Raw genomic sequence first — 22,831 nt, 5'->3', positions numbered from 1 at the left:
TTAGTCAAATGTATAGTTTAGACGTAACGCAAAAGTGTGAAGCCAATAAATGAGATTGGTTAGTGGAAAAAAGTAGTAAATTTTAATTTTGAGAAAGATCTTTTATATAATACCTTCTAATGTATGAGTTTAAGAAAGTCTAGGGAAGAAATTCCAATTTGGTGGCGTTCTGATTCGTCATCAAAAGGGAACAATTCCGAAAAGAATAAAAAAAACTACCCTGAACTTATTAATGATAAATCAGATAACTCCTATCATGCCAAAACTTTAAAAAAGTGGTTCCCTGAAACTGAAGTTAAAACATACCATAATAATCCCAAGAAAGGTAAAAATGAACGCAACTCCAAGAAAAAGTCTAATAACATGGAGAAATTAAGTAAAGGATTAGAGGAAACCTGCTCCAGCAAAAATTCATCAACAAATAAACCAGTATCATCAGTTTGTTCTTCTAGACTATCCTTTGTGGTTCCAGATAACTATAATCACTCTAAAAATCATGAGACAGAATCAGTTTGTACTTCTTTAAACAATTCTTCATCATCCTTATCATCGCTCTCATACAGTTCAGATTCATCCTCTTCAATAGAATACTCAAATTTTTCATCGCTTCCATCTTCCTTATTTTCCCCGGCTACAATCTCATGTAGCAATCCTTATTCATCATCATGTTCGTCATGTTCTTCTTCATCCTCTTCATCTTGTTCATCTTGTATTTCCTCATCCTGTTCTTCATTTAGTTCTACTTCATATATTGATTCATCAGCATCATCAAATTCATCGTCAAGATTCAAACTTAAAAAAGATATTTACACAAAGGATAAGAATGAAAAAACATCAAAAGAGAAAAAGCACAATTCAGGGAATGATGTAATTAATACAATTAGCTCACTGAAAAAAGGAATGTTAACTATCCAAAGACTACCTGAAGTAAATGACATTCCATTGAATCCCTACTTCTTTAACGAACAAAACAACTATTTAAGGTTAAATAATAGGAGTAAGGATCAAAACAACAGAATCATGGAAGAGATTAGAAAATTTGAAGGCTGGGAAAATTTAGAAAAAGTATTTACAGATGATAAGGAGTCATCTTTGGTGAATGAAAAGGTTTTTTATTCATTTGAAATATCCTCTATTAATATTGAAACAAAAGAAATCATTATCAGTGATGAAATTGAATTAAAATCTATAGTTCCCAGGATCACATTAAATATCAAAAGTGGATCTGAATCAAACAAAAACACACAAATTTCAAAAGAAACTTTTTCATCTAAAGGATCTAAGCTTAACTGGGGTAGTAATAGTTCAACTGATCAAATTCAAAAAGATTTTGAGAAAATCCAATTCTCCATGCAAATATATCAAACCAATGATAATTGTAATTACTTTTCTTTAACATTCGAAGGAGTTAATTTAAATGAAAAAAATACTTCAAATTGTAGCTTTAAAAAACCCAGTACAATTTTAGGTACTGCATTTTGTCCATTACCAAAAAGGAATGATAAATGGAATATTTCAATTCCAATTTATTCTTGCTTTCCTGATGGGACATTTCTTGATACAAAAGATTCACAGCTAGTTTCAAATATTTATCCAAATATATTCAAAAAACTGGGTAAAATAAACTTCAAGTTATCTAGGAAAGGAACTAAAAGTGAGGCAGAAGATCAATCCAAGGAATCACTTGAATTTAATAAACTTTCTCCAAAAATAGAAAATGAAACTACAAAAGAAATTAGAAATGAAATATTATCATGTTTGTCAAGTATGAATTTAATTGGGAATAATATTAATAAAGAAAAGAATCAAAGCTCGAACATAAAAAAAATTATTGTTACCGGAGAAGTTTCACAAACTATTTTTTCCAAAGATTGCAAACAATTAGGAGAAAGTATCAAAGAGAAAGAATTGGAATTGAGAGAAAGGGAGATTCAATTAAGGGAAAAGGAATTAGAACTACAGATGAAAAGTTTAACTGTTCAAAGCTTAGAACAAAAGGTGGAATTTGGGAATTTGACAAATCTTAATAAAGTACATTTTAAAGGAGAAACAAATAAATTATCCTGTCAACATAATCATCCCAATCATGAGAAACAACTAAATTATTTTAGAGTTAAGGACAAATCAAGGGATGCTTTTAATAGAATTCAACTAGCTAAGAATAAAAAAAGTGGAATTCTCACATTAGGGTTGAAAAGAAATAATGAGAGACCAAGATTAATAATAAAAAAAGAGTATAATCAGAAAGAAAGCTCAAAAGAATATTGTAAGCATAAGAAGAAGAGTAAAAAGAGCAAAGAAAAACACAAAAAAAAGGATAATTTATTAAAGGGAGATTTAAAAGAACAAAATATATATTCTCCAACTCAAATTCCCTTATTAGTTAATAATTTACCATTTACTCCTCAACTATACACAAACAATCTTCCTCAGAATTATGTTTTATGTTATCCTTCTGTTTCAACCATTAACAAGGAGAATAGTTTAGTACAAACACAAACACAAATTCAAGTTCCAGATGTTTCTTTAGAAAGCTTAAAAGTATCAGATAGAAGCACAAATATCGAGGAAGGAACTAATATAATGAATGATTTTAGAGAGATTCAAAGAAAAATAACTCCCAATAATATAGGAATATCAAGAAACCTTACTTCCAGAGGTCTTAAAATGAATATAGATGTACTAGCAAATTCAAAACGATCTCTAGGGAGAAAAACGATTGGGAGCTCAAATAATATAATAAACAAAAGTTCATGGAAAAGTATAAATGAAAGCGAGGAGAGAGATATAGAAGAATTTTTGAAGAGCCAATGGGACATGTTTTCAATAAGTTGTGGGACAATTTTGAATGAATCAGGAGTTTGCAGCAATTCATTTTGCAAGTATAGAGATAATGTCAGGATGGAGTACTCCAAGTGTGAGTATACAAACACAGAGATAGACAACTGGAAGATTTGCCAATATTGTCAAATGGAAATGTTTCCGAGTCTTTATTTCATCAACGTAAAGCGACCAAAATTTGTAGAATTTTTCTTTGACTCATCTATTCCAATTTTTTTCCCCTCAAGACAATTAATTTGGCCAACATCTCTTCATTTTCTATTGGCTCAATTCTTCTCAAACTATTCAGAAGTCAGGGAGTGCAAAACACACGATCAAATCATTAGACTTACTAAGAAAAGACAGAATTCTATTTCTATTGATATTCTTCCTAACCTTGCAATAATTATTTTGGCAATGAAAGTTTTCCAACATTCTGTATTGCAGCAACTATTGCTTTCATTTTCAGAAAACGAGTTTTTTTTACTCAGAGAATATTGGATAAAATATGATCCAATAATAAGGTTAGTTAGTTCAGATTCTAGAGAGGAACTTTCAGATCTTGGAGAGAATCTTATTACAACTCTCGAAGAACTGAGGAATTATATACAAAGAAATAAAAATTAATCATACGGTGTTGTATAACTCATTTTAATATATTCCCCTCAATTGTAATTTTTAGACGTTTCACAAAAAAAACGTGTACTAATACTCCCAGTTCTAATTTCATTCACAAGTCAAACCAAACAATGCCCGCCTAATGGCGGGTCAATAATAAATATATTTTGGTAGATTTACTAAAATTATGTAATAGGACAAAAGGAAAACTTAAAATTTTGGTTAATTAGTGGAGATATTGTAGTAAAAACACTAAATTTTGATTGGATTATTGGATAGTTTTATTTCATGAATAACAATTGAGGCGTCTATTCAAAAGTTTCAAAGTAAAGTTGATAAACTAAATATTCTTGAAAAGCTGGTATTCAGTTAAAGTATAATAATACTTAATATTTTTGACCAAGTGTAGGCGGTGCTGAGACTATATGAATTGCTATTAACATGCTTGGAAGCAATGCTTCGTCAAGTTTGCAATCATTGACTGATAATCCTCAATTTACTGGATTAAGAAATATACGTCAGAGCAAATCAATCTATCCGGAAAGTATATTGATTAGTAGCAATAATATTAATAGTGGCAGTGCAAGTAACAGCTGCTCAAATAGCATTATTAATGGGGTAAATGGTTCTAATAATGGGAATGGGTTGTCTAGCTCCGTTCAAACTTCAAGGATTAAAAACGATGACTTATTTGTTTCACCGGGTTCTGGGAAGCTACTAGATAAATATTGGCGTTCTTCAACAGAATTATGGAATGATCTAGAATGTGGTATTGTATATCCTGATTATTCTTCAAATATAGGAAGGAACTCTCTAACTTCTTCTCAAGTTTCATCTGGACAATATACTCATCCTTTTGGATTATTTTCAGTTTCAATTCATCCAGTATTAACAAGAAAAAATGCTCTTGCGATTTTTTATAGTTTCATACCTTATATTATTGGTCTTGTATTATTTGTTTGGCTCCTTATTGGTGACAGCTTTGTACCTGCATATGCTCTAATAATGATGCTTGCATCCTCAGCTTCGAGCGAATTTTTTCTTAAAAATATTTTCAAGAGCCCGAGACCACCAAATTCTGCTTGTGCATCTTATGGAATGCCTTCTAGCCACTGCGTAACTTCATATTCTATTCTAATATGGCTATTACTAGAAAACATTAATGCTCTTGGTTTTGTTTCTGGTTTCTTATTCAAACTTTCCATTATATTAATTACTGCCCCCGTACCATGGGCCAGATGGTATGTTGAAGATCACACTATTCCACAATGCATATGGGGTTGCATAGTCGGTATTTTTATCGGTATTTTTGCATTTATTATGCGGATACAATTTTTCTACTCTAATTTGGTATTTTAGCTTTATAATCACTAACTATTAGACATTTTTGTGTTGTTTTTTTTTCGTTTAAATGTTCTCTTGTTCTTTTCCTAAATTTGATACTCATTATTTGATTGCACTTGATTCCATTGCTTCTTTTTGGGTACCGCTTCCGGTGTTCAGGGCTGATAGTATAGTGGTACTACGTTTCGTTCGCATCGAAAAGATCACGGGTTCGATTCCCGTTCAGTCCACTTTTTGGATTTTTCATGAAATTTAATAAATTTAAAAAATAATACTTAATTTATATAGGATTTTGTTTCAGTTGAATGTTCAGTTTAAATTAATTTAATCATTTTGTTTTGTTTAAATGTTTCGAACTTAATTTATTGACTTTTTTACTTTACCGGGAATATTGTTTTCTATATTAATTCTACTTAGGTTTTAATTTTAAGAGGGACAATGAATTTTTGTAATACATGTTTACACATGCAACCGAAATATAAAAATATATTATCACATATATTAGTTCAAATCAAAGTCATATATTTTGTAGATGAATTTATGTAATGTCTAAGGATGAGGATGAGCTTGGACAATGCCTATTGGATGAGTTGTTTCAAGGAAATATTGGTTCGAATACAGATGGTGTAAACCAGGAAATTCTTCTTAATGAAGATGATGAAATCAAGAAATTCTTTGAGTCAGATTTATTGAATTCTTCCAAAGTTTTAGAGAACTGTGAAGCTGCTTCAAAAAATCACAATTTATTTTCCAATACTATTTCAAAACCAACTCTAGGTGAATTATTAATTGGTAATAAGAAAACTGATTTAGGAACAGAAGCTCATGCTACATCTAAGATGTTTGAAAGCAAAATTAAGAATAAAAATACTAATAACATTTTAAATAAGATTGAGCAAACTAACGAGGAGTTTCTACAAAATATAATGAGTTTTGTTGGGAGTTCAAGTTTCAAAAGTAATAATAAAGCAGATTTAAAAACAAGAGTTTCTGATAAATCTGATAAATCAATGAATGATAACACTAACTTTCTTCAAAGAGAAATTAGAGGGACAGAAAAATCTCGTAATATATCAGAAATTTATTATACAAATAAAGATCAAGTCCTATTCAATGGTAATAAACTTGAAGATTTTATGGAGAGTGAAACTGATATAATTATTGATCGAGGAATATCAATAAAGTCAAATAGTTTTAATAATACTTTTGGATTTGATAAAGAAATGGGAGAAAAACAATTCAATGAATTTGATGTTCAAAATTTAATTTCATTCAAAATTGATGGGATGGTTTCAAAAAATGAATGTAAGGAAAAAGATAATTTTATGGACTCAAGTAATTGTTTAGACAAAGAAAATTACTTTATTGAGGATAAAAATCTACCATTTTCTAATAATTTTTGTACAAAAAATATTATAGAAAATAAAAGCGATAATATTGAGTTAGTCGATCATTTTCAACAGGAAAAAGAAAGCCAATTTGAATCAGAAAACAACTTTTGTTTTTCACATTCTTTTGGGATTGCTGAAAATGCTTCAATTAATTTGGACAGGTTTACTGCAACTGAAAAGTTAAAAAATAACATAGTTGGAAGGTCCAAGACTGGAACTAATTTACCCATTTCATTTTCCACTGGGAGTGGGAAAAAAGTATCAATAGATGAAGAAAACTTTAACAGAGGTAAGCATATAGTAGGAGGTTCACCTTTAGGAGGATCACCAATTGGAGGTAACTTGCCCATTTCATTTTCCGCTGGGAGCGGAAAAAAGGTATCAATCACTGAAGAGAGCTTGAGTAGGGCTAAGCAAATAGTAGGAGGTTCACCTTTAGGAGGATCACTAATTGGAAGTAGCATGCCCATTTCATTTTCCACTGGTAGTGGAAAAAAGGTATCAATCACTGAAGAGAGCTTGAATAGAGCTAAGCAAATAGTAGGAGGATCACCAATTGGAGGTAACTTTCCCATTTCATTTTCCACTGGGAGCGGAAAACAGGTATCGATAGATGAGGAGAGCTTGAGTAGGGCTAAGCAAATAGTAGGAGGTTCTCCTTCAGGAGGATCACCAATTGGTCGTAACATGCCTATTTCGTTTTCCACAGCCAGTGGAAAAAGTGTATCGATAGATGAGGAAAGTTTAAATAGAGCCAAGAAACTAGTAGGAGGGTCCCCTACAGGAGGATCACCAATTGGAGGTAACATGTCCATTTCATTTTCCACTGGGAGCGGAAAAAAGGTATCAATCACTGAAGAGAGCTTGAGTAGGGCTAAGCAAATAGTAGGAGGTTCTCCTTCAGGAGGATCACCAATTGGTCGTAACATTCCTATTTCGTTTTCCACAGCCAGTGGAAAAAGCGTATCGATAGATGAGGAAAGTTTAAATAGAGCCAAGAAACTAGTAGGAGGGTCCCCTTCAGGAGGATCACCAATTGGAGGTAACATGTCCATTTCATTTTCCACTGGTAGTGGAAAAAAGGTATCGATAGATGAGGAAAGCCTAAACAAAGCAAAGAAACTGGTAGGAGGGTTTGAAAGTGAAATAGAAAATGCTAGTATAACTTCAGTCAAAGAAACGATAAAACAATCATTAAAGGATGATGCAAAATTAGGAATCGGATGCAATGTTTTGGGAAAAACAAAAAGTAATATGTATCCCAATTTATTACAAAGAAATAATTATGAAAATACTTTAAATAAAAAGAATAGAAAGCTAACTAGGGAAGAATTAGTTATACCCAAGTTTTTCAAAAGATATGATAGTATTCAATACTCATTAGCATGTTTAAAATCGAGAAAGGTAATTCCACCAACATTAATTTTGATTGATCATTCGTTAGAAACTTTGAAGAAGTACACTTTTCTCTTAAAAGATACTAAAGAAACAGATGATTCTAAAGGAAAGTATATTGAAGTAGATTTTAGGATGATTTGTGACGAGATTGAGAATTTCTTTATTCAATTCCCAATATTTCCAAGTAATATGTCTCGGTACAGACAGAGGTGGCTCGAAGTTCAGTATATGCTAATTCTATATGAAGAATGTTTAAACTGGTCAAGGAAAATTAAAACTACTATTAAAGCATTTATTAAAGAATTTAATGGATTTAATTCAATTGACAAGACTAGAGAATTACTTTTTTCAAATTTAGCACAAATAAAGTATCCTTCAATACAAAGAATTCTTAGAAGAATTTGCAAAAGAGCAATCATTGAATTTTTTGATGCAAAGAGATCTTCTCTAATAAAAATATGCGAGGGAGATTTCACTGTATCTGCACCTTTAAATTTAAGAATATTAAGTTATACTGACAAAGTCGGATTAGATGAATTTAATGATTCCAATACAAATAGAATCATGTTATGTACAGATGGATGGTATATAGTAAAGATACTCACAAACATTACTTTAATTAAATCTTTGATTCAGAATATGCCTAGAAATATTTTTTTGTGTGGTGGTAACTGGTTAAATTCTAATATAGAACATGGACATCCATTGGAAATAGAAGCTTCAACTCAGGATTTTCCATTAATGATTTATGGAATCAATTTGGTTAGACCGATAAGAAAATTATCTGGATTTAAACTTGGATTCCATTTAAAACCACTTCTTTTTAGGATTTCAAAACTTTTAAATAGCTCAGAAATCTCCATTATTTCAAGGGAACCAAATGATAACGAGAAAAGGCATAGTAGCATGGATAAAGGAGGAGGTTTATCTTTTTTGGTCCAGGTAATAGTTATTCACATATTTCCAATTTGCTATAAAGAGATGATAGAAACTTTACAAGATGATAATAAAAGAATTTTTATTACAAGAGACCAAAATGAAATGGATATTTCAATAAATAATGAAATCTATGAAATGTATGAAAAAAGTTTACAACAGCCAGAATCAGATTCACAAGATTCTCCTATTGAAAATACTAAGAGAAGGAAAATATCTTTAGAATCAAAACTACTTGTTTTAGATTACTGGAAGTTTATGAATCTTAAGGAAAGAAATCAACAAAAAATAGATATGTTTGAATTAATTAATAACTGCTCTATATTAACTCTTCCTTCAGGTATGGATATTGACGAAATTACGAGCATTAAACCAGGGACTGTAATTCGACTTTCTTGGATGAAAGTTATTAAAAATAGTACAATAAGAAGCCTAGGATGTTCATTCTCCAAATTAGTTCCATCTCCAAAAACTTCTTTAACTGCAAAGAAAAGAGTTAATGATGATATTATCCTTACTAGAGTAATTGATTTTGTAAAAAGGCCAGTTTTAACATTTGAAAATGACCCAGAGAATATCATTAACTGTAAGGGAGGGTGGCCAATACGTATTTTGGGACTTATTCTTCAGGTATATCAAATTGAAGAGAGAAAAAGAGGATTTGAACACTGTTTTGAATTCAAAGTACTTTTACTCACTTCTATGGGATCAAAGGTATTTGTTAGAGTGCATTCTATGGGATCTCACGATTCAGATTTAAGAATGTGTGAGAGGGTTAACAATAAATTAAAGAGAGCATTCATAAATTCTGGAGAGCTCGACTATAGGGATTTCATCATCCTTATTGAAAATACTGAATTTCATTCATTTGAAAGATCTACAAATCTATACTACTTCAATGCAAAAGTACCTTATTCAATTTTCACAACTCCATACACTTTGGGAGAAAAGCATTTTTCTAGCAATTCCACCAGAAGAATGCTTTCAAAAGTGATAATGGATCTCAGTTTTCATACTAAATGTAATATTCCCAAACTATTTGATAACCATATTCTGGATGAGAATTCCCCTCAACTACCTATTTGCACTAACTGCGAAAACAAGCTTTCAGAGTGCAAATGCATAACTGAAGAATTAATAATGCTTTAAGAAAGATACTTTTTTAGAACTTTTCTGTTACAACTTGTTTATTTCTTTTCATTTTTTCTTTCCAAACTTAACCACAATGATTTTTGTTTGCATGCGTATTGTCTTTATACCGGTATTAATGGTACTAGTATAAAACATGTTAATGAAACAAATAAAAAAAAAAAAAAGAAATCAATTGATATAAAGAATGAGTCTTGAGTATCAAATAGTAGGGAAAATTGAAAATTAAGAATTTATTTATTTGACAGTTTTTTGGGTAAGTCGATCAACTTAAGTGGGAAGAACTGCATGTTCATCTATTGGCATTAGCTCGAACCCAAACTTCACTTGGAAGCGAATAATTACTAAGAAAGCAAGAAAGTCTGATCCAATTGAGATGGAAAAAATACTAAAGGAGTTCCAGAAGGGGATTCTTGACAAATCTGAGGCAATTTCTGAGTTGGGAAAGGTTTTAAATGGAGATGACTCGAGGGAAATTTTGATCAATACTTTGGCTTTTGCTCTCAAAGACTTCAATTTGAGAGAGCAAAATATTTACTCTACTTTTAGTTTATTACTTGAGTTTGGATTTAACATAGAGAAAGAGAGTTGCCACCCTTTTAGTGGTTTCTCAAAGACAATATTAGAGGATTTATTGCTACAAGGAATATTAGCTAAAGACTTGGGAGTCCGAGTGAATGCACTTGAGGGTATAAATTTAATGATAAAATTGTTAGGAACTGAAGATATGACAAAGTTTGGATTGGAGGTGAGCTATATTTGTCAGGTATTATATCAAATAGTTTTGAAAGATAAGTCAATGATGGTTAAGAGTATAGCAATTTCAACTTTGGGGTTGATTTCTAATGGCAAGGATTATTTAATGAAAATGATTATGAATTCTCAAAGCCAAACTGAGAGGCTGAAGTCTTTAAGTTGCCTTCAATTAAGATTTTTGAATGATGTTGAAGTTAATAATCTTCTTTCCAGGATGTTGGATGAAAATAACAAAGTCAGAAAAGCATTTTATAAAATTTTACTTAGAAACTTGGAAGATTTTGCAAAGATGATCCCAGGAACTATTTCTTGGTCTCACATAGTAATTATTTGTCACTTTGGACTTAATGATAGAGAACCTTCTGTAAGGAATTCATGTTTACATTTTATTCTTGAGTTTATAGGAAGAATCTTTGGAGCAGGTACTTTCAATTCCAGTGCATTTATATCATTTTTGGACAAAATGATTGATTCAATTTCTACGGACAATTCTTTGGATATAACTGCTGCTAATTTGGAAGCTATTACAGAATTACTAATTCCTAAAATATTGAGACAAAACCAACAAAGTATTCAAGACTTCTTCCTATCTTTATTTAAAGAAGAAAATGAAGAAAAATCCAACAATACGGACCTTCCAATTTTAATTTCTGAATTAAAACCCAGCAATATACTTTCTATTAGAGTAATGGTTGAGTGCTACAGGAAAGAATTAGATTTGGAGAATGACGAAAAATTTAGCATTGAAAATTTGATTTTATCCATTTCAAAAAGTTCAAACAATTCTTTTTTGATTCGTCAAATACTTTTGATAATGAATTGTATAGATAAGACCGATCCTGAAGTCAGAAGAACAATTAAAACCCTTGCTTTGAACTGTCTTAAGTTCACTCCTTTTGATGATTCTGTAGAACTTTTAGAATCAGAACTAATTCCACTTGAGTCAATAATAAGATCATCTGAGGGAGGTGAGTGGGTGGCTTACTTTTTACATAGATCAGTAATTTGGGCTTCCTTAAAGCTATTGGATGACTGTCTAGATAATAATGAATTCTTAGAAGCAATTCAGACAATAATTGAGGAGATTTTGAACCCTGTTGAAGAAAATGGACAAGGATCAAAGGCTGAGTTGAATATGTATAAGATGAAGGATTTAATTGATTGTCTGGATTCTCAAATGGAAATTAAAGAGTCAGATGAGTCATTTTCTGCATATCAGCTTCTAAAAGAGATAGTTGAAAGTAGATGGATGAGGATTTTATTTATCCTTGAAGCAGCAATGTCTATTCTAACACACGCAGAAATTAAAGATTCAACTTATTGGACAGAGGATATCTTAAAGCAATCAACCAAGTTCTTTGTGAGACACTCACAAGACCAGGGAATCCCCCAGATCTTACTTGCCAGATCTACTGCACTAATTACTATTATCCAGGAAAGATCTTCACCTTATGAATACTTGAGTGATGGTGAAAATGATAATTTACTTTTTTTCATCCAAGGTCTGGAAAATGCTTTGCATGAGCTCTCTCAAGATGTATCTAATGAATCTAACAGTACAAATCAATCAGTTATTCTCTATGTTTCAGTACTTTGTGAGGTATACGTATCATCAATTGTAGATATTATTATGATTAGACAAATGAAAAAAAAAGGAACTTTAGAGTTGAATTCTGAAATTCTCAAAGGTTTGCATAGCATTTGGGAACTTGCATGTGGTTCAGCCATTTCTACCCACAGACTTTCCTCCATTTCACTTAGAGGAGTTGCAAGGATTCTACTTTGTTTAAGAGAAAGTACTAAAGAAACTCAATTTTCGATTGAAATTCTAATTTCATTACTTTATTTAACTTATATGACAGGTACTTTGGATGAGTTTGATGTTTTAGTGGAACCTCAGAATTTCATTTCTTTAAGTCCAAGAAAAGTTCTTACACAGGACCAAATCTCAATTTCAGAAATATTTTCAGTTGACTTGTTAATTAACATAAAAGATTTGGTAAAATCTTCTGGAGATAAACAAATGTTGATATATTTGTTTTCAACTTATATTACTTTAAGTTCTCAACATCTTAAGAACTTTACAATCTCTCTTTACGGTTTATTGGAGAGGATTTGCGAAAGAGTTGGAATTACAGCTTGGAGTTCTGGGTATTCAAAAAATGCAAACAAACTTCTTATTTTTGGCATCTTACTTCTAAGACAAGGAACTGAGTATTTGGGAGAGAGTAAAGACGATTCTGAACTAGTATCTTATTCGAATATATATGGTCTTTTGTCACTCTATTTGCTTTATTTAAGATTCCCAAAACATATTAAAAAACTAGACTTGAAAAGAATTCTGTCTCATATTTATTGCTACTTAAAAGTGGATCTTAAGGATCAGGATATTCAAAGTTTGGAATGGAACATTTTTAGGATGATTCTAAAGGATTCTGAATTTTCAGATGGTTTTTACGATCTTGACCAAAATCAATCATTTAAGAACTTAAACGAACCCAAGTTGGATACGAACTTTATATTGAAAATTAATGATGAAAATATCAGAAGAATGTGTTTAGAATTTGAAGAGAGTGTTAGGAGTAAAGAAGAATCTAAGGTTATTGAATTGAATAAGATTGGAAACAGAGGTAGAAGAAAAGAAAATACTAGAAATGAAAATATAAATTTTTGTAATTAACTACTTGAGTTGAAAAAAGGAATGTTCCAGAGCTTCCTTTGCAGAGATTCTCTTTTTAGGGTCAATAATAAGACATTTCTCAATAAGATTGGAGAGTCTCCGAATAAGAGTTTGCTCAGTTTCAGAGTAAACGATATTAGAGGATTTGACTGAATCCATTAAATTATTGTATATATTTTTGTTTGCAGTATAATTCTTAATAATTTGTAACATTCCTTGTGTGTTGATCCATTTGAATTGCGTCAAACACTCAGAAAAATGGGATTTTGTGAATACTCCTTGGTTAAGAAGCCTTTTTGGAAAGTTTCCTCTGTACTCCATAATTAGCTTGATCATATCATTATTTGTTCTTCCTTTGAACATAATATCTCCAGTAAAACACTCATAAAGTACACAACCAATACTCCAGATGTCAATAGGCTGTCCATAAGATATACATCCCAAAATAATTTCTGGAGCTCTATAGAATCTACTAACTAAGTAACATGCAGGGGAGGCATCTGTTGTAAAGTGCATACTTCCAAAATCACTAATTCTTATGGTTTTCCTTTCAGAGTCTATTAAGATATTTTCTGGCTTAAGGTCCGCATGTACCAAGCCTTTCTCGTGAATTATTTTCAATCCCTGGAATATTTGGAAGGCCAAATCTTGTGTTTTTCTAATGTTATGTTTGGAAAAATGGTGGATACAATTTTTCAAGGATCCATGTAACCACTCAAAGACTATACAAAGGTGGTTTTGATGCATAAATGTTCCTTGAACCTGGACAATATTTGGAGCCCCTTTAAACTTTTTAACAAATGAATACTCTTTCTCTCCAGTACTTCTCATCATATCGTTAATTCTAATAATCTTGATAGCTACTTCATTTTGAGTTTCCATATCAACACATTTAACAACACTGCTAAACATACCTTTACCAGTGCTATTACTGGAGACTTTGTACCTGTTTCCAATAATTTCTCCAATATAGCTCACGTAATATCCATCATCATCGTCACATTCTAATCTTTTATTGTAACCTGGGTTCCCTGATGGTTTAATATATTTTGATTTAGATTCTTCAGTATCTGACGCAAAGATATCATCAATTTCCTCAAAATCAATATTCTGTTCTATTTTATTATCCTTTTTCATAATTTCTTGCTTTATTTCGTCTTTGCATTCCAAGTTATCTTGGCTAGATGCTAATACGGGTTCGTTAATTAATGAATTTTTCTGTTCTTTTGTTTCAACAATTAAAATCTTGTTTTCTTGATCTGCTTTAGTTAGAGATGTGATTTCAGAAATTGACTCTTTTTTAAGTGAATCCATTGGACTTCTCACTTCCGGAGAAGGGGATCTACTAAATGAGCTTCTTCTCATTTTTTGCTTATGTTAATTAATTCTTATTTTTAATTACTATTATAGGGAATTACTTCCAAACAAACTTAACTTAATTATTAAATTAATCGATTTCATCTTTTTTACTTTTTTATGCAATGCATATTAAAAAAAAAAATTTAAAATATTAGGTATCGAATATTATTATATACCGGCATAGTGGTATCGAATAATTAATAAAAAAAAAAATAAAATTTTTTTTTTGGAAAAAAAGTGTGAATAAATTTGAAGAAATAATGAATGTTTGAATAACAATCCAGCACATTAATGATTTTTAACTGAAATTATTTTAATCTTTTTGAAATAAATAGTTATTCATTGATACTCTAGCAGCTATTTTTTTTTAGAGCTAAAGCAGCAAACATGTTTGATCGAACTCAGGAATTCAGAAGATTGAGTGGGGCAAACCCTCTGGAATTTGAGATGATTGATATTAGCATTTCACAATTTATGAAGGATGTGAACGAAATAGTAAGTTAAAATTAGTGATTTTAGAGATTTTTGTTTAAATAGTAAATTAGTGTAGTGATATAATTGTATTGAAGAAAGAACTTGATGAAGGGGATATAATGGACTTGGATTCTATTATATCTAAAAAAAGTGAACATAATGAAGAAAAAAAATGTTCTTCCTTGTCAGAAAAGGTTCAGTTTTGCCAGAGCAAAATGTTAAAGTTAGAAGAAGAATTGAACACTCAAGAAGAAAGCAATAAAGAAGATGAAAATAGGTATCCTTATAGAAGAATGATAATTTCTAATATTTATACTTTGTTAGGAGAGCTAGCATCTCAAGCACAATCCAGAATGGCTAAGAGGCTCGAAGCTCAGTATATTAAGAGTCAAAAGTTTAAAACTAGGGAAAGAAAAAGTAATCTTAGCTCAGAATTAGCTGGAATAGATTATTCTAGCTTGGATCAGAAAAGCTATAATTCATATGATGGAAGTCTAGATCATGATCAGGATCTTGATCCAGGAATGGATGAATTAACCCCAGAAATGGAGAAAGCCGCTCAAGAATTGCTTAATCATTTTACTTCTGACTTGGATGCTTTAAGAGAGTCTCAAAACCAGTTACACGAGATTTCATCTCTGATGAGCTTTTTCTCATCAAAAATACAGGAGCAATCAGAGATTTGTTCAACAATATTAGCAGATGCAAATGATGCAGTTGACTATCTGGATGAGTCAAAGATTTACTTAGAAAAGATGGAAGAAGCATATGGAGCCAGAGGGTAAGTTTGAATTAATAGAAAAATATATTATCAAGAAGTTAACAAACATATATTACTATTATTTTCAGTTATCAGTTCTATTTGATGTGCTTCAACATCATAGCTGCATTGATATTATTAATTTTTGACTTTTACAAAAGCAAAAGCTATCCTTAATTTGGACAAATAAGGAGAATTTAGTCAAGTAAAGAGTTCACATTTCTTTACATTGGAGAATATAAAGAATTAGTTGCATATGCGACAGATTCTTTGATTTGGTTGGAGAAATTAGAAAATCCTTGAGCCATTTGGTTTGAAACGTCAGAAGAAAGGATATTTTGGATTCCCTCATTGACTTGATTACTAGTAGAATAAAATGCAGGTGCTATTTATAATTTAATAAAAGAAAGAGGTTAGTTAAAGTTAAATAAAAGAAATGTGGGAAATGCTTTAATTCAGGATATATAAGGGTTTTAGCCTCGAATTAGGATTTGTAATTAAGAAGGCCAGTATTTGAGGAATTTTATTTAAACATTCCAAGATTGAGATCACTAAATAGTAAGAGACTTTGTCCAATATAGGAACTTTCTTCAGACAATAATATTCATCAGAAGAAAATCGGCCCCAAATATCTGAACTTTAAAGGTCTTATTATTTGCTATGGATGGAACAAATCACATTCACAAATTCAGTAATCATAATAGAGATTACAGAGAATGGTTTGGTCTTGGAATAGCAAGGATCTCATACTTAATATTAAGATTTACTGAGCCATTAATGGAGGCATTTTATATTTAGACTTACCACTCCCAATTTCAATTTGAACACTAATTCGAGCACTAAAACCAGCACTAATCCTAAATAGGCATTTTCGAATAAAGAAAACATACCTGCAGTATCGTTGATAAAGTTAGAAATTTGGTCTGACGCTCCATATTGTTGGTCTATTCCCTGGAAAAAGTTTGTGATATTTCCCCATACTGTAGGTTTCGCATCCACAAATCTGCAATGGACCCTGCAACCCTCATTAAATACTAATTCTTCCTGCGTAGCCTTGACAGCAAACTCTGGCTTGGAATAAACTACAATAAAATTAGCCTCCCTTTGCAGAGAGGGGCCTTCCTCTACAAAAACTACTGGACCAATCCATGACATGAAATTTGAGCATTCTTCTACGCTTGTTCCTGTAGGGAAGTTGCATGCTAAAATACTGCAATTTGAGTCATAATTTCCAGGTGCATAAACATCTGTTAATTCCTTTGGAATAAATGCGGGATTCACAGTCATTTCAATATAACTTTCAAAAATTCTCTATAAAGCTAGTTCTCCCTATATATAATGAAATATTATCAAAGGTTTGCACAACGTATTATATAACTATATATACTTTTTTTTTTTTATTGTCTATTTTCAAATCCTTCCCAACTTTATTTACGTCAATACGAACTTCTTTTACATGCCTGGCGCTTAAAACTAGGGCGCCACTGTAGTGGGTTAGGCGGGGATTTTGCAAAATGTAAAATGCGGACAGATTTGTAATATATGAAGATTCAATTTAGTACTAGTTAAAATTTGAGATTTGTTCATAAAAGTAATGACTTAGCGGATTCATTGGGACAACAATGAACTTAGGAGGTAGGGTTGTAGTGGGGATAAGATTAACTGGGAGGTATGACCATATTCCAATAGTTTGCACAATTAGTTTATTTTCTTGGTTAAAAGTTAATTTGTGTTGAAATTGATTATTCATTCGATTATTAATCATATCCAAGTATGATAGGATATTCAATTTTTTTGAAGTTTTTAGCTTTTTTAATGTATCTTTTAAGCGATCCTGATTGAATTTCCAATAAAGTTCGATTTTATTGTCTTTAGATTTAATATTGATAGGTAATGATGGATTCAATTTTAATAAGGAAACCAGAGAATTGTTTTTAGCAAAAGAATCTGAGCTAATAAGGAATAATTGATAGAAGTCTGTGGGATAAAGCAATACAGAATGAACCTTTAGATTACTAGCATTGATCTTGTGAATACAAGCAATACTTGGAATAGTGACATGAATTTTTGAAATTAGTTGGGAAAAAAAGATATTATTTGAGTCTCTCTGCATATTTTTGTTTGCATTTGATTTTATGTTTGAGTTATCGCAAATAATAACATGATCATTTTCCGAGAAGATAAGTTGATTATTATTATTCTTTGAATTTTGTTTGTTTTTCTTGTCGGGTCTCTTTTCCATATTATCCAAAATATCATATACCATTTGATGTACTAGGATATCAGCAGCTCTACGTATTGGAGAAGTAAAATGTGTATATAAGTTCATATTTAGAGCAAAGTGATTAGTTGGGATGTTTGAATCTCGCGCATCTTTATTATAAACCATATATCTGGCTCTACTAAAAATATCTCGAAGCATTTCACTTACAGTACAGTAATAAAGAGGTCCATAATCCTTATAAAGTTTATATAGGCCATTAACAATATTTTCTCTATTGATGTTATCCTCAAATATATGCTTAAGTCCATGTTTTCTTAAATAAGTAATCAACTGATATAGTTTTGTATTTGCAATTTCATCATGTATTCTGATAATACAACCTGATTCTGGTCTGTTCTTAACAGTGAACTCAGCAGTTACTCTATTAGCTAGTAGCATTAATTCTTCTATTAAAGAATGAGATATAGAGTGATTATAACAAACTGTGATTCTCTTTGGAGAAATTTTTTCCAAGGAATTTGGTATTGGACTTTGGATATCAAATTTTAACTCTATATTTGGAATAATTGAGCTATATTTCATAGAGCTAAATGAATCATTACTTTTAACTAAATTAAATGGTTCAGTAATATTGGTAGGAAATTCACTCTTAAAGTTAAAACAAGGATCAACATTGAATAACTTGATTGAGTCACTTCTATCTTTGGAGTTTTGAATAATGCTAGTTAAAGTCCTTAAAAGCAATAAATCATGTACAATATTTATTCTATTATTTTCTTTTACTGTAGACCTTTTCATAATTTGGGAAATTCTACTGTCTTGGCAATATTTTAACGTGTCCAATTTAGACTTTTTGTTTTTTTTATCAATTTGGTCAACAATTTCAAATAATTGATCAACATCATCATAAGAAAACTTTCCAGTAGATGTTATAATTCCATGAACAAATTCTGGCTCTCCTATGACTTCTCCTTTTTGGTTAACCTTGATAATTACAGATAATGTTGGCCTTTTTTGGTTTGGAAGAAGAGAGCATAAATTACTAGAAAATACACGTGGAAGCATTGGAAAATTAGTATGGGGAAGGTATACACTTGTACAAAGCTCTTTTGTTGTACTTGAAAGTAATTCTTTATGTCTTAACATATAGTAATATACATCGGCAATATGGACTCCAACTTCATAAATCATTAATTCACTATCATATTTAATATGTATTGCATCATCTAAATCTTTAGCAGTTGGTGGATCAATAGTAAAGATTTTATATTCCTTTGAATCAAACTCTCTTCGATTGTTTTGTTTCATCCATTCTTGAGAAGATTTTGAAACATTAATTCGGGTATTTTGATATTTATCATATATTTTCTCATGAGAACCCAGATCATAGCAGTCTAATAAGCTTGAAAAAATAGTTTCAAATTTATTACAAGATCCATAAAACTTGGATATCTGCAATTTCTTGTTTACACTTTTTGAACATATTTTAATTGAAGCACCAAAAAGCAAGTTACAAGGTATTTTGTGATTTTGAATGATATTATTTTTGACAAAGAATTCTTTAGTATTTCTGTTTAGATTTAACCTCATTATTGGGTAAACTCTTTTAATAGGAACGAAACAAAGTTTGTTTTTTTTAATATCAGCACAATTTGAAAATACCAAAGTTCTGAGTTTCGCTTCATTGTCATTGATACCTATTACTTTGAGGCAATTTTGAATTTTTAATTCTTCAGTAGACTTAGAAGAAGGTTTTTTTCCAGATTTTTTGGAATTCTTCTTCATTTTAGCCTCTTTCTCAAGTCTTTCAAGGTATGATAAAGGGCGGATAAAACCTACTATTGGGCTCTTTTTTGTAACTGATTCAACAACTTTAATTATAGTTCCAACATACTTTGGAATTGGATGTTTTGATTGAGAGCTAGACTCAGCTAATAGTTCAGGATGATTTTCAGTATTAATGTTTTCTTTATTTAGACCTCGATTTATATTTGTTGTCGTATATTTGCTTTTCTGGGAGCTATCCAAATTGTCTTTTTTGCAATTATCTATAGAATTAGAATCTTCCAAACTATTAAAATGTTCAAATTGGTCATTAAATTCTTTAGAATTGGAGGTATAGGCAACATATTTCTGTTCCTCCTGGTTACTCTGTAGCGATTTTTTATTTGCCTTTTCTTTAAATCTCCTAGTAAGCCTCCCTTGGAAAGTCTCAGAAACTTTCACTAATACAGTATCTCCATGAATTGCATCTTTTGTACCTTTTTGCCCAAAAATATAAATATCAAACGGGCCATTTACTTGATCATCTACAGTGACAAAGCTTTCCAAAGGATTTGCGACTCTAATAACTCCTTTATAAATGGCAGACTTAACCTTATTCTGAGGAATGCTGCATACAGAACTATTTTGTTTGGCCATTCTCAACAACATAATCCTCAGTAATATTCTATATAGATAAATTAATCTGTTAATTCATTCCATAATTTTTTAGCATTTTGGACATTACCGCGTTTTTTGAGCATTACTCACAAATAACTGACATTTTGGCGCCACGGCCAGGCAATTATTAGGTATCAAATATTGCAAAAAAAAAGATCCAAAAGCTTGTAAGAGAGATAAAACTAAGGCAAAGTATGAAAATAATTGAATTCAGACCTATTAGTTAGTGTGTAATTTATAGTTAAACATGTTTAGGTTTGGGGTAGAATTGAAATATATTAGAGAATTTATTTCTAATTTGGATAGACAAATTCTTCTTCAAGTTTTGTTGTTTATTTACCGGTTAGGATAGTTTTAAGATAGTAAATTTGGATAGCTGAGGCAAGAATTACAGAAATGATTTGAATGGCAGTATAAAAGACAAGTTGACTGTCTGCATTATAAATCATATTTAAGTTGGTTTTTGTGGCAGCCCAATTATATTGGTTTTCTGTATTTATTATACTTAAGATATTATCAACATTTTCTAGCTTTGAAGTCAGTTTATCTACATTTTTTTTGTCGACAGCTTTATTTTTTTTTGAGTCATTACCTACAAGTAGAGATATACGAATAGTATCATGCCAACGGTGATTAGAAAGAATGACAGTATAAGTTCCCTTAATACGGTGGTCCATTTTCCCATCATCTGAACCATCTTCTGGAGGTTTATTATTGTATACTCCTTCACAGCCGTGTCTACTATAAATTCGTTTTGATTCTGGGTTATTGATTGTGACATGGATTCTACCTTGGGTGTCGTCAGTACAATAGTAACCAAGTAGGATGTATGGATTGGCTTCATCTAGTTCAAAATAGAAGTACTCATCGGCTTTAGAATTGAGATCGAACACAAAGTGGTTTGACGGTATGAAAGTCTTCATTTCTCTAAGCCATTCAAGTAAGAAGTTACCCTTTTTAATATCTTCAGGAGAGCTATCAGACTCCTCAATATCAAAAATATGATCTAAATCAATTGCGTCAATACTTTGATCCGATATAGTTGGCTTTTCTAACCTATGTTCGTCATCCCAGTGAGTATCTGTACTTCTAACAACAGGTTCTTCATGTCTCGTTTTTAAAATATTTCCTGCAGAGATCAAGTATAACTTCTCAACAAGTTCTAGAGAAAGTACAATATAAACACACACCTTCAGCAATCCCTTCATTTCCATTTCTTTATTATTAAAATTTTTTTTCTTTAGGTTAATCAACCTCTAAAATTCCTCACTTGGTAGCTTTTGGCGGGCTCTTGGTTTCTGTGTTGACATTTCCTAAATTGTTTTTCCTTATTTAAGATTGATGAACGAAAACTATAATTTCTTATATTACTATATGTAGGAAGTGATTTAGATATCATTAAATAATTATTTATGGCGATAAGCTAGGTATGAAAAAGCTATTATGAATACTATAATAATCAACAATGTATGGAGGCTAAATACAAGATGCCTTGAAGTCGGTGCTTCCGTCGTACATGTGAACTTCAATTTGTCTGCCATCAAAGTATCTTTGATTAAAAATATCGATAACAATTTCAGCATCATGTTGGGATTTTAATTTGACACAAACAATTCCCTGTGGATGTCTAGGAATACATGTAACACTTACTACCTCACAATATTTGGTTACCTCTTCCTGAACTTCTATTTCTAGTTCACTGTAGAAGTCATCCCCCTCAGGGTACATTTCAGCTTCTTTTCTAGAATACATTGGTCTAAGAACAACTATTCTGGAAGCAATGTTGCTATTTAGTGAATGTTGTTCGTTACTCCAAGATAAAAGTCTTTCCTCTTCCATTTCTGCTGCTTTTAGTTGCTTTCTTTTTTTATTAATTTCAGTTTCAGATAATGGAGCAATATTTGATTTGGATGACTTGTTGAATATTGCCTTTTCAATTTTGACTTTAAATCCAGGTCTAATTTCGGTTTCATTTAGGTACTTGAGAGCTAATTCAATACTTTGTTCATATTTATAAACAACTAAAGCATTTCCAGAAAATTCTTTGGTAAGCTCATCATTGTATAATTTAATCTTTGGAGACAAAGTTGTTGGGTCAATTTTTATGATACCTCCCCTACCAAAAAAATATTTCATCTCTTCAAAAGTTATATCTTTTGGAAGCCCTTGGACATAAATAGAGGTGTTTACAAGAGTTCCTTTTGCTTTTTTCTTGTTTAGTTTCTTTATTTTTTTCGAATCCATAGCATTAATAAATTCTATATATAATCTGATTAAATAAAAAGATACAATGGCTTTCTTTTAGACTGAATATCTTTTATTGCAAGTCATGTAAATATAACTTTACATACAAACTAATATAACAAATTAAATTGTGGGAGAATGAAGAATAGGAAAATTTGTAAAATAAAACAATTATCGTTTCAGTGAATTGTCATATGATAGAATCAAAATTGCTAATTCTAAAGCTTATTGTCAAA

The 22,831-nt window shown here is 30.9% G+C and overlaps 9 protein-coding genes and 1 non-coding gene across 10 annotated transcripts; 5 read left to right on the top strand and 5 right to left on the bottom strand.

Annotated features, from left to right (window-relative positions):
* Positions 1–123: 123 nt before the first annotated feature.
* cgd8_5210 (hypothetical protein) lies at positions 124–3,447 on the top strand (the record flags this gene model as incomplete). The annotated part of the gene is made up of 1 exon (XM_627399.1): positions 124–3,447. One exon carries the CDS (start codon positions 124–126, stop codon positions 3,445–3,447), a length of 3,324 nt encoding a protein of 1,107 aa, XP_627399.1.
* Positions 3,448–3,879: 432 nt separating this feature from the next.
* cgd8_5200 (5 transmembrane domain proteiin) lies at positions 3,880–4,797 on the top strand (the record flags this gene model as incomplete). The annotated part of the gene is made up of 1 exon (XM_627398.1): positions 3,880–4,797. One exon carries the CDS (start codon positions 3,880–3,882, stop codon positions 4,795–4,797), a length of 918 nt encoding a protein of 305 aa, XP_627398.1.
* Positions 4,798–4,940: 143 nt separating this feature from the next.
* On the top strand, positions 4,941–5,012 carry cgd8_5195 (the record flags this gene model as incomplete). Its single annotated transcript has 1 exon — positions 4,941–5,012. It is a non-coding gene; the product is annotated as a tRNA-Ala (tRNA).
* Positions 5,013–5,327: 315 nt separating this feature from the next.
* Positions 5,328–9,656, top strand: cgd8_5190 (large protein with central conserved domain, possible BCRT domain; the record flags this gene model as incomplete). The annotated part of the gene is made up of 1 exon (XM_627397.1): positions 5,328–9,656. The coding sequence occupies one exon, from the start codon at positions 5,328–5,330 to the stop codon at positions 9,654–9,656; it is 4,329 nt and encodes a 1,442-aa protein (XP_627397.1).
* A 3,436-nt stretch (positions 9,657–13,092) lies between these two features.
* On the bottom strand, positions 13,093–14,457 carry cgd8_5180 (hypothetical protein; the record flags this gene model as incomplete). Its single annotated transcript, XM_001388415.1, has 1 exon — positions 13,093–14,457. The coding sequence occupies one exon, from the start codon at positions 14,455–14,457 to the stop codon at positions 13,093–13,095; it is 1,365 nt and encodes a 454-aa protein (XP_001388452.1).
* Positions 14,458–15,044: 587 nt separating this feature from the next.
* Positions 15,045–15,710, top strand: cgd8_5170 (hypothetical protein; the record flags this gene model as incomplete). The annotated part of the gene is made up of 1 exon (XM_627396.1): positions 15,045–15,710. The coding sequence occupies one exon, from the start codon at positions 15,045–15,047 to the stop codon at positions 15,708–15,710; it is 666 nt and encodes a 221-aa protein (XP_627396.1).
* Positions 15,711–16,459: 749 nt separating this feature from the next.
* Positions 16,460–16,972, bottom strand: cgd8_5160 (uncharacterized apicomplexan-specific protein; the record flags this gene model as incomplete). The annotated part of the gene is made up of 1 exon (XM_627395.1): positions 16,460–16,972. One exon carries the CDS (start codon positions 16,970–16,972, stop codon positions 16,460–16,462), a length of 513 nt encoding a protein of 170 aa, XP_627395.1.
* A 274-nt stretch (positions 16,973–17,246) lies between these two features.
* On the bottom strand, positions 17,247–20,342 carry cgd8_5150 (ssd1p/F48E8.6-like RNAseII; the record flags this gene model as incomplete). The annotated part of the gene is made up of 1 exon (XM_627394.1): positions 17,247–20,342. The coding sequence occupies one exon, from the start codon at positions 20,340–20,342 to the stop codon at positions 17,247–17,249; it is 3,096 nt and encodes a 1,031-aa protein (XP_627394.1).
* Positions 20,343–20,683: 341 nt separating this feature from the next.
* Positions 20,684–21,565, bottom strand: cgd8_5140 (possible coated vesicle proteins, emp24/gp25L/p24 family, signal peptide, possible transmembrane domain at C-terminus; the record flags this gene model as incomplete). Its single annotated transcript, XM_627393.1, has 1 exon — positions 20,684–21,565. One exon carries the CDS (start codon positions 21,563–21,565, stop codon positions 20,684–20,686), a length of 882 nt encoding a protein of 293 aa, XP_627393.1.
* Positions 21,566–21,827: 262 nt separating this feature from the next.
* On the bottom strand, positions 21,828–22,652 carry cgd8_5130 (conserved hypothetical protein; the record flags this gene model as incomplete). The annotated part of the gene is made up of 1 exon (XM_627392.1): positions 21,828–22,652. A coding segment is annotated over one exon (825 nt), but the record flags the coding sequence as incomplete, so codon positions are not given.
* Positions 22,653–22,831: the final 179 nt, after the last annotated feature.

Source organism: Cryptosporidium parvum, chromosome 8 (assembly GCF_000165345.1).
Source record: "Cryptosporidium parvum Iowa II chromosome 8, whole genome shotgun sequence".
Classification (NCBI taxonomy): domain Eukaryota; phylum Apicomplexa; class Conoidasida; order Eucoccidiorida; family Cryptosporidiidae; genus Cryptosporidium; species Cryptosporidium parvum.
The sequence above is the reverse complement of the archived record's forward strand: the minus strand, read 5'-3'. Positions and strand labels throughout refer to the sequence as shown.